The sequence below is a fragment of the Octopus sinensis genome, linkage group LG15 (assembly GCF_006345805.1).
Source record: "Octopus sinensis linkage group LG15, ASM634580v1, whole genome shotgun sequence".
NCBI classification, from domain to species: domain Eukaryota; kingdom Metazoa; phylum Mollusca; class Cephalopoda; order Octopoda; family Octopodidae; genus Octopus; species Octopus sinensis.
Window position 1 is genome coordinate 11,692,485 of NC_043011.1, and position 16,439 is coordinate 11,708,923.

General features: G+C 36.0%; 1 protein-coding gene across 1 annotated transcript in view; it reads right to left on the reverse strand.

Moving 5' to 3' along the window:
- Window positions 1-1,036: 1,036 nt before the first annotated feature.
- LOC115219984 (beta-hexosaminidase-like) overlaps window positions 1,037-16,439 on the reverse strand; it is a 39,679-nt gene continuing 24,276 nt past the window's right edge. Inside the window, exons 8-10 of the mRNA XM_029790285.1 lie at window positions 14,463-14,706; window positions 10,859-11,005; window positions 1,037-1,295 (exon numbers count right to left, since the gene is read on the reverse strand). Coding sequence (XP_029646145.1) covers window positions 1,244-1,295; window positions 10,859-11,005; window positions 14,463-14,706 — 443 coding nt within the window. The 3' untranslated portion in view covers window positions 1,037-1,243. The remainder of the gene's footprint in view (window positions 1,296-10,858; window positions 11,006-14,462; window positions 14,707-16,439) is intronic.

Below are 16,439 nucleotides of genomic sequence, written 5' to 3' on the forward strand. Positions count from 1 at the left end.
CCCCAGAACTTAGCGGTTCAGTAAAAGTGATCGATAGAATAAGTACAAGGCTTCAAAATATGTCCTGAGGTTTATTTCTTTAACTAAAAATCTTTTAAGGCGATACTCCAACATGGCTGCAGTCAAATGATTGTAACAAGTAAAAGAATAAAAGAATAATAGAGTATATATATATAATACTTTTAATTAACATATTCTTCCATGACTTGAAATTTTCATTCTTTAGAAAAATCTTTATCTTTAGCAACCACAAGACAAATTAAAAACCTCCATGTATTGGAATATAGTTTTCTAAAATAAACTTCTGGTTGACCATGTACATAAAATGTAGCATAAACGGGCGTAACTTTTTGTTTCTGTAAGGTTGATAAATTTTTGCTTCTGTATGTTTGATAAATTCTCAAAAATTTAATAGATTATGTGTATGTTTTCATATCATTTTTGTTGGTGGTAAAGTCATTTAAATTTATTTCCAGGATTTTAGAATGTATTTCTTGAAGTGTTGGTATTTGTTGAAAATCTCGGACTTGACGTTTAGATATCTTCATTTTTTGATATCCATTAATACAAGATTTATTTCTGAATTATATAAGTTCCGCTCATGTGCTGCATGCATTGATCTTGAAATTAAGCGATGATATTGAATTTAATTCTGCTGTCTTTCAATTTTTAAATGTTGTAGCATATATTTTGGCGACACGCGTTTTCTCTGTCATTGCGAAAGAAGTATTGTGATTGAGATAGCAGTTTTTTTTAAAGTCATTCCGACTTAATGCTTTCTTTTAGTATCGAGGGCTAACGTCTTGTCAATCAGTCCTGATTATCTACGTAATTATCGACGAAGCTTAAATTATCTCAACCTAATAAATCTAGACACCGAGAGTAAACATCGTTAGAGCGGCGGAAACTAAATTTAAAAAAACTGCTGTTTCATTCACATCCCCCCCCCCTTTTTTTTAAATATAGACTAGAGAAATGTCAATGTCACCAAATTATATACAACTATATTTGAAAATTAAAAGAAAGTGAAACTACGTTTGATATCTATTAGAAATTTATTGAATGATGCAAGACTTACAACTATCGTAATTCAGGAAATAATTTTATATCAATCTTGGAAATATGAAGATTGTTTAAATATCAGGTACGACATTTTCAAAATGCGCCGACACTTTAAGAAATATATTTCTGCATATGTTTCTCTAAGGATGAATGCATCGAAGAGAAGTATATCCTTTGTGCCTTATCGAACATCGAGGCTGATTACTCTACTAGTTCGTTTGCCATCTGCAGACCTGAAATAGAAAATAAAAGGATGATGATGTTGAAAGTAGTACATAAGCCAAAGGAATCGTAACTGTAACGAAAGATGGGAAATGAATATTTTAGAAATGAAATATCAAAATGTTTCTTTTGGATGCTCTCCAAGTAAAAAAGTACTGTAGAAATTACATCTGAATATTTTCAAAATTTCATAGTGATGCCTAGTAGTACCTGCTAACTCCACAATTTCTTTCTCACTTGTGATACAAGAGAGCATTAATTTAAATCAATCAAAAGCAACTATTTAATTATACAAGGAGCTGAATAATGTGAAAACATCGTAACAGGGTATTTTCAAACATTTCAGGATAAAATCGAATATTACATTCCATCGTTGACTCTATGGTCATTTCTCTGCATAAACAACCTCTCATTGTACTAGAATGTACCATAAGTAAAGAATAGGCTCTCAGGAAAGATGATTAGGAAAAATATAAGTTCTGTGAAAAGTGCTCACAATGATATGATTAATAATGTTAGGCTTGCCACTAAACGCTCATTGATTTCCAAACGGTGTTTTCGGCACACTTCTTTGTCTTAAAGCCATTTGGCTGTCACAATTTTATTTGATTCACATATATTTAAAAAATCATGCTTTTAACCATTTACGATAAATGTCAACATGTGCTCCGTACTTGGTCATACTGAAGTTGAAGATCGTAACTGAATAATGTGATTGGTTCTCAGTTATCCTCTTTCATTACAACACCTAAAATAATGTAATGATTAACAATTTTTGTTATTATACATTTGGTGTATAATAACAGGTTCAGTCCCACTGCGTGGCACCTTGGGCAAGTTTCTTCTACTATAGCCTCGGGCCGACCAAAGCCTTGTGAGTGGATTTGGTAGACGGAAACTGAAAGGAACCCGTCAAAAATATGTATATATATATATATATATATATATATATATATATATATGCGTGTGTGTGTTTGTGTGTTTGTGTTTGTCCCCCTAGCATTGCTTGACAACCGATGCTGGTGTGTTTATGTCCCCGTTACTTAGCGGTTCGGCAAAAGAGACCGATAGAATAAGTCCCGGGGTCGATTTGCTCGATTAAAGGCGCTGCTCCAGTATGACCGCAGTCAAATGACTGAAACAAGTAAAAGAGTAAAAAAAGAGAGAGAGAGAGTATACTTTCATTAGAGGAAAAATTATGCACAGTATAAGATTTTTGCGCACACAGACTACTGAAAATTAGTGGGAAACCCCTTTAAACCCCGAAAAACAACAAGAAAATTCAAAAACTTATAACTGCCCGTGTATGGCAAAATCAAAAATATGTATTTAGAATATTATGGAGTTGCATATATTAGCAATTGCAACTATTCGTACGAGCAGAGTCAAATCCACAGAGTTTGGAAACTGAGTATAATCCTCAATATTCAAGCTCGATAAAAATCTAAATCAAGCAGCATCATGCAGACAGTTCACTCTTCTATGCAAATCTCAAAATTTAATGAAGCTCGACTTGCTAGAAATTTCCATCAAACCTCACCCTGCTGTCTTAAAAAGGAAGGTTTCATTGGATAAAGTAAGCTGAAAAAAATGGGATAGTCTCGGTTGGAACACTTTAAATCATAGGTCTGCTTGTTCAGGGCCAATCTAGTGTTAAACAACAGCATCTCTTAAATGTCCGCGTGTGTACCGTTGGCGATTTTTTTCCCTCTGTCTTCCCTTCTCTGGATCTTTCCTTCTCCTATGTTTCCGACGAAGAGCTCCGCTCGAAACGTTAAACCCTCCTTCTTTCCTTCTTTCCTGAGCGTTCAATAATGCTATATTTGTTCGTACTCGCGTTGTTGTGTTTTTTTGTGCTTTCCAAACTTACACGGAAAAATTAGATTTAGGATTAAATCAAATTTCACAATATAAATATAAATTAAATTAGAGATAAAACCACTATTATGTCTATCACTGTTTGAGTTGCCTAATAGTGGTTTTGTCTCTAATTTAATTTATATATATATCTATTAAGATAAAACTTACTTAGAAGTGGATGCGTGGCGTTCTATCATATAATAACAAAATAATAAATAAAACATATGCATATATACATACATATATGTACGTACCTACATCTATATGTATATATACATGCATATATGGGTACAGAACACAAAAAAAAAACGTCGAACACAATGAGAAACGAAAACATAAAAACAAAACCAAGGAAATGGATATTATTCTTAAACAACAAAAAAATAGAGTACAAGAGAAGGGGAATGTTTCTTGTGTTGTATGTCTTGTACTCTGTTTTTTCGTTGTTTAAGAAAAATGTCCATTTCCTTGGTTTTGTTTTTATGATTTCGTTTCCCATTGTGTTCGACGTTTTTTTGGTGTCCTGTACCCATATATGCATGAATATATACATATAGATGTATGTACGTACATATATGTATGTATATATGTATGTGTTTTATTTATTATTTTGTTATTATATATATATATAATGAAATGGATAAATGAATTATCTTGTTACGGATTATTCAAAATTTAACCGATACCTGTGTAGCAAAAATCACACCAGAAAAGACACGGTTGAGGTTACGACCATTGGGTTTCGACATGTGTAGAAAATAATAAAAAGGAATTTTGTAGAATCTTCGTTCGGCTCCATTTCTTCCCTTCACTATATATATATATAATATATATATATATATATATATATATAATATATATATATATATATATATATATATATATATATATATATATATATATATATCAGCCGAAATTGCGAGGATGATCCGGTTCTTGACTGAAGATTAGAGGCTTCGAATGACCCGCCCGTTTTTTGTGTCGTCTATTTGAATGTTTTGCGTTCTTGTCCCATTTTGTATTTTTATATATATTTTTTATACATACATACATACATACATACATACATATATATATATATATATATATATATATATATATATATATATATATATATATATATATATATATATAATCCTCAATATAATTAACCTACATATTCTCTTCTTCAAACTACATGGATTCCCACTGTGTGGCACCTTGGGCAAGTGTTTCTAAAGCCCTGTGAGTGGATTTGGTAGACTCCATTATTTGCTACACATTTAAATGCAAAAATGCACAACCACACATATAATATAGTAAGTGAAAAAAACTTCGATTAACCGAGGCTATTTATATAATTAGTATGCAAAAACTCTCTTCCCAGAGATGTTTAAAATTGAAAGACAAGTAAGGGAGATAAATTCACTAAGATGAGGCAACATATTTTTGTGAAAATTAGATGATGATGATGGGATTGGATTATGTCTTTAAAGGTAACAAGTTGAAGCATGGATATATTTCGATCTTACAAGACCTCTCCAGGAAAGCACAGTATATATATATATATACTCTTTTACTCTTTTACTTGTTTCAGTCATATGACTGTGGGCATGCTAGAGCATCGCCTTTAATCGAGCAACTCGACCCCGGGACTTATTCTTTTGTAAGCCCAGTACTTATTCTATCGGTCTCTTTTGCCGAACCGCTAAGTAACGGGGGCATAAACACACCAGCATCGGTTGTTAAGCACATATATATACATATATACGATGGACTTCTTTCAGTTTCCGTCTACCAAATCCACTCACAGGGCTTTAGAAGACACTTGCCCAAGGTGCCACACAGTGGGACTGAACCCGGAACCGTGTGGTTGGTAAACAAGCTACTTACCACACAGCCACTCCTGCGCCTATATATATATCATATATATCATATATATCATATATATCATATATATATATATATATATATATATATAATATATATATATATATATATATATATATATATATATATATATATACGAGGGGCGTTCAATAAGTAATGCCTCTGACCCACTTGCAGTTGTTTGATCTAGCTGAAATTTTGCATGTGCAATTACCTATATCTCCATAGATTAAGTGGCAAATTACAGCTCTGAACTAATTGTGCTTTCAGATTTACAGGTGTTTGAACTGAGTCAAGTGTGAAACGGAGCCTGTTGAGTGTCGAGCAGTGATGCGGTTTTTGTATTTGAAAGGATGCACACCACGGGAGACTTTTGATGAAATAAAAGTAACTTATGGTGATGATGCCCCATCATATGACCTTGTAAAACGCTGGCATCGTGAATTCAAACATGGTCGGAACTTTGTGGAAGCAGCTCCCAGATCTGGTCGCCCCCTTCTGCCATTGATGAGGCATCTGTCCGTCAAGTTGAGGCTGCCATTTTGGAAGATCGACGCATAACTATTCGCCAAATAGCCCATGAGGTCAAGATTAGTACCGGGTCTGTGGAAACTATCATTCATGACCATTTGCATATGCAAAAGGTGTCTGCCAGATGGATTCCCAGGCTGCTCACACCTTTCCAGAAGCAAGAACCCGTCGATAGCGCGAGGATGAATTTGAAGATGTGCCAAGAAGATGAGTCAAAATTTTTCAAAAGACTGACTACACAGGATGAAACCTGGGTCCATCACTATGATCCAGAGACCAAATCCCAGTCAATGCAGTGGAAGCACCGTGACTCACCTCCTCCAAAGAAGGCAAGGGTGCAGCTCTCCGCTGGCAAGGTCATGCTCACAGTCTTCTGGGACCAGGACGGAGTAGTGATGACAGATTTCTTGGCAAAGGGTGCCACAATTACAGGAGTCTATTATGCTTCACTTTTGAGGAAATTAAGAGAAGCTATCAAAATCAAGAGGCGAGGCAAGATCAGCAAAGGCATCCTCCTCCTGCAGGACAACGCTCCGGTCCACAACTCGCGTGTCGCCAGATCAGAAGCACAGGCGTGCGGCTATGAACTCATCCCCCATCTCCTGAGCTGCACCCTCTGATTTTCACCTCTTCCCAGCCATGAAGTTGTTTTTGAAAGGAAAGCGTTTCCCAGATGATGCAGCCTTGATTTCTGAAGTCACGTCGTGGTTGGAGGACCAAGCTGGGGTCTTCTACAAAAACGGTCTTCAGAGCTGCATCAAACGATGGGAGAAATGCGTAACTCTGAGTAGTTCCTATGTAGAAAAAGACTAATAATTGTGCCAAGTTTCGTTGCTCTACTGCTATAGGAAGTGGGTCAGGGGCATTACTTATTGAACGCCCCTCGTATATATATATATATATACTAGCAGTATCGCCCGGCGTTGCTCGGGTTTGTAAGGGAAATAACTATATAAGCATTTTTAGAGAGTTATAGCCAAAAAATATGTTTTAAAAATGCATTAAAAATTGAAAAAAAATTAAGGTAATTTTTTTTTAAATCGTTGACACATCGTAGATATTTTTAGAGAGTTACTTCCCTTATATAATAACGAAAAATATGCATTAAAATGGAAAAATATGATGGTAAATTTTTTTTAAATCGTAGACTCATCGTAGACGCGCGCTAATACCCAGAAGGGCTCGATATGAATCACGACTATAAGATACCCGCTATAAGATACCGCAAAATGTGGGAGTAGTTACGAATCTAAATCGTAGGAGACAGACACACAACTTCACTCTTATATATAAAGATATAAGCCACGTAGTTATATACACATACTTTGTATATATACACATTCTTAAAAGAAAATGTTATTTTGAACACAACATTTACAAAGAATAAAATATTTTTTGGTTTTTCTTAACCCTTTCGTTACTATATTTATGACCAAAATACACCCCTTATGTGTTTCAATTAATTTCTAACGTAATCATAAATTTAGTCTGGTTTCATTAAACAACTATAACTTTTTTATTTATGAATATATTAATCTGATTTTTGGAAGATAATTTAGTGAAATGTTCTCAACCAATTCTATACTATAATTTTTGTCACAAAGTGACTCTAATTGCAGGTAGATACAAGTAAATTCAACAATATATAAAATTATTAAAATTTTGTTCAAACATCGCTATAGAAAATGGGTTATTAGCTAATATTCAATTGGGTATACAACAAAATTTTACGATAGAATTTGTTATTCTGGGTAACTTTCTAATACCCATAATAATATTTATGGCAAAATAGGCCTTAATTTCATTTAAGGTTGTGGGAAATAACAAACTATCGTTTCTTTCGCTTTGTTTAGGTTGAGATCATATACCACATGCTTTTTTTTTCAGTCATAGAGTTAGATTTATGAAGGTCTTCAGTAGAAAATCCTTCGAATTCTGACTCGCTGCTTGATATAATGAAATTCGTATCCATTTTTTGTCAGAATTACAAATTTTGAAAACACAATAGGAACAAATTTCGGGAAAAAATCTCCCATAATTCACGGAATTAAAATTACAAATCGATTTTTGTACAAAACTGTAGTTGAACTGTTTACGAAATATAATACGTGTTTTCACGAATGTTCTAAAGAGATTTACTCTGATATTCTCATTTAAATATGAATAGGTAAATTCGGGCGGCTTGGTCACATTAACCAAAAATTTTTTCGGGCGGTTTGGTAACGAAATGGTTAAACGGATGCATACATTTATTAATAACTATATATCAGTGTCGTCTGTTTATACATAAACACTGTTTCATACTGCAATTATATATACATATATCTATATATAATATTATATAATAAAATATATACAGAGTAAAATAAAAACCAATTTACCTTTTCTGTATTGTTATTCGACCGTCCGCGTGTCTTTGCAAATGTGTTGGAATGATAAGTGAGTTGTGTTTTGGCGCCTTTTTTACTAATAACAAACACACACGTGTTTGTATGTAGTTGTTTGAAACGTTTGTGTTTGCCACTCTCATATATGTATGTGTATGCGTGTGTGTGAGGAATGACACACACACACTCACGCACGCACACATGTACATCAATGCTTTTATGAGCGTCATAGAGAGAAACAAATATTACATCGCCATCGCCATAGCCATCGCCATCGCCATAGCCATCGCCATAGCCATCGCTATCGCATTCTATTTTCTACCTGTCAACACACAGTGAATTAGTTTCAGTTTATTCATTGCACACTGTGTGTGTGCGTTTGCGTGTGCTGTAAACCAGACTAATAAAAGCATTTGACACACACACCAGAATGTGAGTTTTCTGTAAATTTTGCTTAATTGGAGTTTAAAATTTAAAAACTGGACCTGGCATGACGCGATGCGTTGTACTCTTAAAAATGCTAGGTAAATTGTAATTGAAGAAATCCTATATTGTAGATTTGTATAACTCCCAAAGGGAGGCAGATAAAATCTGCCTTTTATAATAAGAGATACGCCACGATAGATCGTTAGCTCCTACACGAATTTTTTTCTCTCCTTGTTTCTCTCCTTCTGTGTATCTTTCTGTCGAAGAGCGTAGGCTCGAAACGTAAAAGACTTTCTCTATTTCTATTCCTGAGCGCTATACTAATACATTTGTTTGTTTGTACTCCACCTGCCTTCGTCTTTTGTTTATTTTCGTAAACTTTCCCGTTATATATATATATATATATATATATATATAACTGCAAAAGTAGATATTTTAAATGCAAATAATATTCACAACTTTACCACCTTTCACCAGACACACATACTTAATTTCTTTAACCATGCAACTACCAAAAAGTTTGGTATTAAAATTACCGATTTACAGTAGCACTATGTATCACTATAGAATGCTGTACAATGGAGGCAAGCACAGTTTGAAAACGCAAAAAACACACATTTTGCGGTATCATTTTCGTGTCAAAGTAAAATTTTTTTCCATAAAAAATTATGTCTCATTTAAAAGCTCTAGATGCGACCTTGCTTACCATATTGTTTTAATTTAAAATCCAATAATTGAATATATCCACACATTTACAAAGTTTGTCCCTTTTTTTTTTGACTACTGAATGGTTATCCCTCGTTTTAGTTCAAAGCGCTAGAACGCTATAATTCGAGTTGTACATAGTCACAAAGAGGGATGTTTTTGCCTTATTTTGATATAAAGATCGATAGGGGTAGGTCAGATAATCGTTACGAAATATAAGAGTGAAAATTTTATCTTTAATTTTCACTTTTCATAAATATAAATGATTAATTTATTTTCATAAATATAAATCACAAATTTTACAATTTTTTTTTATAAAAAAAGCTTATCATCGTCATTTCCAAGACCGTGATGCAAAAAAAAAAAAAGGAAAAAAATCACCGTCAAAACGGAGAAAATCCAACTTATGTGAGTGTCAAAATTTCAGAATAGGACTTATTTAGCTCTCTACCAACAACAAATATGCTAAAACCCAAGTGCCTGTGGCTTGTATTTTTGGATTCATCTAGGCCTGAAAACAGCGAAATTGATTGTAACATGCAACAAAATAGGCTTGACTTAAACATTTTAAAAAATTGCCCCCCAGAAAAATTTTCTTTCCAAGTACTTGAAAAAGGAAAAGGAACTGATATACCATGGTTACTATTGTGTAATTTGAAGATGATTATCACCATAGTTTCAAAGATATGACATTATGAAGGTGGCTAATAAGGCGGCGAGCTGGCAGAAACGTTAGCACGCCGGGCAAAATGCTTAGCGGTATCTCGTCTGTCTTTAAGTTCTGAGTTCAAATTCCGCCGAGGTTGACTTTGCCGTTCATCCTTTCGGGGTCGATTAAATAAGTACCAGTTACGCACTGGGGTCGATATAATCGACTTAATCCGTTTAATAAGGCGGCGAGCTGGCAGAAACGTTAGCACGCCGGGCGAAATGCATAGCCGTATTTCGTCTGCCGTTACGTTCTGAGTTCAAAATTCCGCCGTGGTCGACTTCGCCTTTCATCCTTTCGGGGTCGATTAAATAAGTACCAGTTACGCACTGGGGTCGTATAATCGACTTAATCCGTTTGTCTGTCCTTGTTTGTCCCCTCTGTGTTTAGCCCCCTGTGGGTAGTAAAGAAATAGGTATTTCGTTTGCCACTACGTCCGGAGTCCGAATTCTGCCGAGGTCGACTTTGCCTTTCATCCTTTCGGGGTCGATAAATTAAGTACCAGCTACACACTGGGGTCGATATAATCGACTATCTTCCTCCCCCAAATTTCAGGCCTTGTGCCTATAGTAGAAAGGATTATAAAAATGGCTAATTATTCATTTAGGTAAGATTTTGACCAATTCACTGAAATTTGGATGAATATTCTAGGGAATATGACAATTGGATGAATATTTTAGAAATGAAATATCGAAATGTTTCTTTGGATGCTCTCCAAGTAAAAAGTACTGTAGAAATTACATTTGAATATTTTCAAAATTTCATAGTGATGCCTAGTAGTACCTGCTAACTCCACAATTTCTTTCTCACCTGTGATACAAGAGAGCATTAATTTAAATCAATCAAAAGCAACTATTTAATTATACAAGGAGCTGAATAATGTGAAAACATCGTAACAGGGTATTTTCAAACATTTCAGGATAAAATCGAATATTACTTTCCATCGTTGACTCTATGGTCATTTCTCTGCATAAACAACCTCTCATTGTACTAGAATGTACCATAAGTAAAGAACAGGTTTGATACAATCGCGAACATCAACTATAAAAACTGAGAACATATTCATTGGATCACCGAAGAAGCTTACCTTGTCCTTAGATATAATTTCTGGCCTGAATACGCTTTCGACTGTTTATCAACAGTAATCCAAGTATTTTGTCCGTCAGGACTAAACTCAATTTTCAAGCCTGGAATTGCTGAATTGGCATGTATCTGACCAGTAGTGCTATTAATTCTATAATAGAAAAACAAAGAGACAAGAGCCAAAAAGTTGCCAATGACTAGGAGCATGAACAATAAATAATCTAATCGTTTATAGTGAAAGCCACTTTTCTCAATGAAAACAGCTTCGTTTCGATTTCTACTTATATATTTTCATATCAATTACACCACAAATGTACAATGAACGAGCGTGAATCCTCACAACATTTCACTCCTTACTCATCAAATTTTTTAGGCTCTGTGCCTATAAAATAATGTAATACCACTTATATTACTCGATACTCATCCGAAGGAATTTAAAGGTAACATCATCCAAGAGTAGAGTAAGAAAATCCACGAATCAGGTACTCCAAATCAGTCGGAAGGACGTAGAGGTGTCCGTGCGGAAAATAGTCTATTCAAATAAACGAATAATAAAATTAACAATAATAGATAATAAGAGCACGTGCAGAAGGAATGTATTAGTTTGACACTTAAGTAAAAAGAGAGTTTTTGACGTTTCGGACATAGCTCTTCATCGCCAACAGCTCGAGCTGTTGGAAATTTCTTTTCCTTCTTTGGTTTTTTTTCTCTTTCTCCTTTCCGATGAAGAGCTATGCTTGAAACGTGAAAAACTCACTTCTTTTACTGAGTGTCAAACTAAAACTGCAGTACATGCATCGATTATTTCTGTCGTTCTATGCTGTAAGGTTGTTCCCGATTTATTATCTTGACCTTTTTTCAATAATTGTTAGTGATTTTTTCCTTTTTCTCCTCTTGTTGTCTGGTATTGTTAATTTTATTTTCGTTTATTTGAATTGACTATATATATATATATACGCACACACTCATGCACGCACACACACACACACACACATTCACTGATCCTGAGATTGAACCAAGTAAACTGACACACCCAACACACGACACTTAACGTTTGTATTACATTAATTCATAGGTAACAAAAATTAAAAACTTCGGATTCAATTTTTTCATGGCCTTATACCTAATGTTCTTTCTAATTTAATTAAAGGCACCGCAATGTTACTAATTTTTTATTTATTAAGCCCACTGAAGAAGTTATCAGACTCCAGTACATGCATCGATTATTTCTATCATTCTATGTAGTATGGTTGTTCCTAATTTATTATCTTGACTTTTTTCAATAAAGGTTAGTGATTTCTTCCTTTTTCTCCGAATTCATTCTACGAATTCGTAGGTAGGATTAGCCGGGATCGGCCCAATATCGAGTAAGCCTCGATCCTCTGTAAAAAAAAAAGATTCTTCTCGGTTTGTGAGTATAATTAAAGGGTGGAGGCGCAATGGCCCAGTGGTTAGGGTAGTGGACTTGCGGTCATAGGATCGCGGTTTCGATTCCCAGACCGGGCGTTGTGAGTGTTTATTGAGCGAAAACACCTAAAACTCCACGAGGCTCCGGCAGGGGATGGTGGTGATCCCTGCTGTACTCTTTCACCACAACTTTCTCTCACTCTTACTTCCTGTTTCTGTTGTACCTGTATTTCAAAGGGCCGGCCTTGTCACTCTCTGTGTCACGCTGAATATCCCCGAGAACTACGTTAAGGGTACATGTGTCTGTGGAGTGCTCAGCCACTTACACGTTAATTTCACGAGCAGGCTGTTCCGTTGATTTGGATCAACCGGAACCCTCGTCTTCGTAACCGACGGAGTGCTTCCCATAATTAAAGATACACCTGAAGAAGGTCAGCTAGTACAACGATCATATTGTTATGACTATAACAATCACGAAGAGGAAACCAGTGTATAACAGTAATTCATAATCTGAGAAATTCGTTTCTTAAAATTCAGGTAAAATATAATAAATGGGATATATCTGTGATTGCAATGGCGCAATAATTACTGCAGAGATTAACATTTAACATTGCTTGTACAAGATCTTTCCTCAAAGATTCATGTGTATGCGACTGTTATGAAATGCATCATGCATAGTTGGTGACGATCTACTGGAGCTTACCATAGATTTCACAACATTGATACATCTCTCCGTGGATAGGAACATCAGTCTGTCTTCCAAGAAACTAACGAAACATTGGTTAATTATGCAGTACTTCCTTTCTTTTAGTGCTTATTTTATCTTGACATGGAATAGGTACTAAAAAGTTTAACAGATTTGCCCCTGCTGTTGAACCAGTTATCATTTCTTAACAAGCCAAATTACAACCAATCAGATCTATATCTACAACAAAACCAACAGCTGGGTTTCCCTCACTATATTGAGGATGGGTTTCAGAAAGGACGGATAACAAGGTCCGTCTTTGTGGATCTATCTGCAGAATTGGACACTGTAAACCACCGTCTCCTCTTGAAAAAATTTTGAAATTGACGAAAGACTTGGTGCATACAGATCTCATTGGAGTCCACCTGAATGACAGGTACTTTGTTGTTTTGAACAAAAGCAAAATCGCTGACGGCAGCAACGGGATGGCTTACACCAAAGCATTGTGTTAGTCCCACAACTATGTAACAGAAAACTAAATGGCTCATCTTTGCTGATGATCTCTGTGTAACATCCCAAGAGAGTACATCTGAGGCAGTAGAAGCAAACCTTATCTCAGCCCTAAATGAACTACTTCTCTATTATGAACACAACCACTTGCGAAAGCTCAAGTGAACTATTTTCATTTCAGGAATCATGAAACTAAGTGGCCTCTTAACACGAAATGCTCGGGAACACCGTGGGAGCAATCTACCTATCTATTGCGGAATTGTGTTGGATCGCATTCTCTTCTTAAAGGAGCACCTCCAAAACACCAAATCGGAAGTTGGTTCTCGAAACAACATTCTACGGAAACTGTTCAATATCAAATAGGGATCCACAGCACACACATTAAGATATACATCTCTGGCCTTGTGCTACCTCTTTGCAGAGTATGCATGTTCTCTCTGGGAGGGATCAGTCCATGCAAGAAACTTGATCCAACTTTGAACAACATCTGCTGAGTGATCCACTGGTTGCATGAAACCCACTAACACAGATCTGTTACTCCTCCATGGGCGTAAAGCCCGGCGCTTCTTCAGCCATACTCAGTCCCTAACATCTCGAAAAAGAACCAGACCCCGTTTTTCAATTAACATGCAGGAACCCACTCTGCTGAAGACCTCTCTCTTGGCTCAGCAGCACCATGGATTCAGTGACAGACATTCAATAACCTGAGAATGAGAAGAGGACGATCAAAAGCTGCTTTAGTCAGATGGGGTCACAAGACTGGCAGCAACTGACTGAGAATGTGGAGAGGCAGACCGCACTGCTTCGTCTCTTTTCTTCTACTCAACCCCTGTAGCACAAAAGACTTTGCAGAGTTCAATAAAAACGAAAAGATCTGTGTGAAGAAATGGGAAACTGCTATGTAACTATTACGCTTCAATGAATTCAAAGAAATATTTGAAACATGAATTGCCTTTGTGGCGGGCAGTGTTAGTGACGGGATATAATTCTCAACTGAAATACATACAAGGCACCAGGCGGCGGTACTCGATACGTAATTCCCATCATATCCAAGCGAAGTAATTCTCTGTAACCAACTGTAGTTATAAACTCAGTAAAATCAGAAGTTTCGTTCCCTTGTTGAGTTCCATTTTTCTCCCAGTCTGCTTCATGCCATGCTCGCTCTGCAGCAGCCAGTAATCTTGGGAAGAACATTTCAAAGACTTGTTCATCTGTTCTTACTGATTCGCTCCACACATTACACTGCAGACCTAGACAAAAATATAAAGTGTTGATGAAGATAATAATGACGAAAATAAATGTATAACAAAAGAAGTGTTGGAAAAGAGGTCCATGAAACATTGAATGGCAATTTGGGAACTGCGAGCTGGCTAAGGTTTAAGAACTTGAAATTCCTTATGTCGACAAAAGCATGCTGGAGTAGGCGCACCGTATTTCCTCTATAACTAAGAGCTGTACAGAAGTTTGTTGAGCTACATAAAATAGCAAACAACTTATTTTTAAAATGATTTTCTTTTCCTATGAGTTCTGACTTTTTTCATTTAGTGTTTAACTGGAAAGCTGAACATTTCGTTTTGTTTTATATTATCACCACCTTAAACCCACCATTAAATCGTAAGACTATATATTCTGTTTGTTTCGTGTTGTGTAAGTCTACTGTTTTGTCCTTTCCACCGCTCGTCTTAAAATTATCGCCTCGTCAGGAGATCTCTTACATAGATAAAAAATAAAAGTTGCTACCGAATATTAGGAGATGCCTTTGATGAGCATGAAGTTCTTTCAACAGGAGTCAAAACATTAAGACCAGTTTAAACCCGAGGCAAATGCCTTACAGAGGTTGACATAGAAACATTGCCACAAAATTTTGCATTCGAGAAACAATTCAAGTGATATGAACTTGGAAATACGCCATTAAAGCGCAGGATGTTATATTGAAAAGACAAAAACTGACAGAGGTAACATTTTAATGAAGAGGACAGAAAATGAATACACCTCGCCGCTGGCATCAAATGAGAAGTGACCAGTCGAGTCGAGAAGACAACGGCTACTAGTGATGAATGTCACCTCCTCAATGGAAATCAAATAACTGAAGCTTCTTTAGCCTTGCCCTGCCCCCTAACATCTTGAGAAGGAACCAGACTGTAAGTTGTGGTCAGTCGAGACTAGATGCGTTGTTGTTGCTATTACGCCCCAGCCCTCTCCTCAGCCAGGATTGAAAGAAAAAGGTGGCAGTATCCGTTGCGAAAGGGGTGGGAGACGAGGTAGGAGCAGGTGAGTGACAGGAGATGGTAGTGTTAAAACAACAGAGATAGAGATATTGTGGTCGGAAAAGAAAGGGAAGAAATTGACGGTAGGATAGAGAGGGAGGAGTGTGAGAGAGGAAGTGAAAGGAAAAGAAAGGGAAGAAGATAGATAGATAGATAGATAGATAGATAGATAGATAGATAGATAGATAGAGTGAGAGAGAGAGAGAGAGAGAGAGAAAGAGTGAAGGAGAGGAAGATAGAAAAGAAAGAACAAAGGAAAAGCAAAGCGAAGAGAGGATGACAGGAAGGGAGGTGATGGATAACTGCAGGATAGGCAGAAAGAGATATATGGAGTAATAAATTGATGGACAGATTGGGATAAACAGAAAGAGATTGATGGTCGCAGGTTAGAAAGCATAAAGTTATAAGAAAAAATGAATACTGCTTTGTGTTTTTAATAATGCTGAAAAAAGTGTCAGCAAAGAAATTCACGAGAAAAATATATTTCTTTACTACACACAAGGGGCTAAACACAGAGGGGACAAACAAGGACAGACAAACGGATTAAGTCGATTACATCAACCCCAGTGCGTAACTGGTACTTAATTTATCGACCCCGAAAGGATGAAAGGCAAAGTCGACCTCGGCGGAATTTGAACCCAGAACGTAACAAAAGACAAACAGACTTGTAGAAATCCGATCAGTTCACCAAAATTCGAATCCTGAGGCAATGTTTG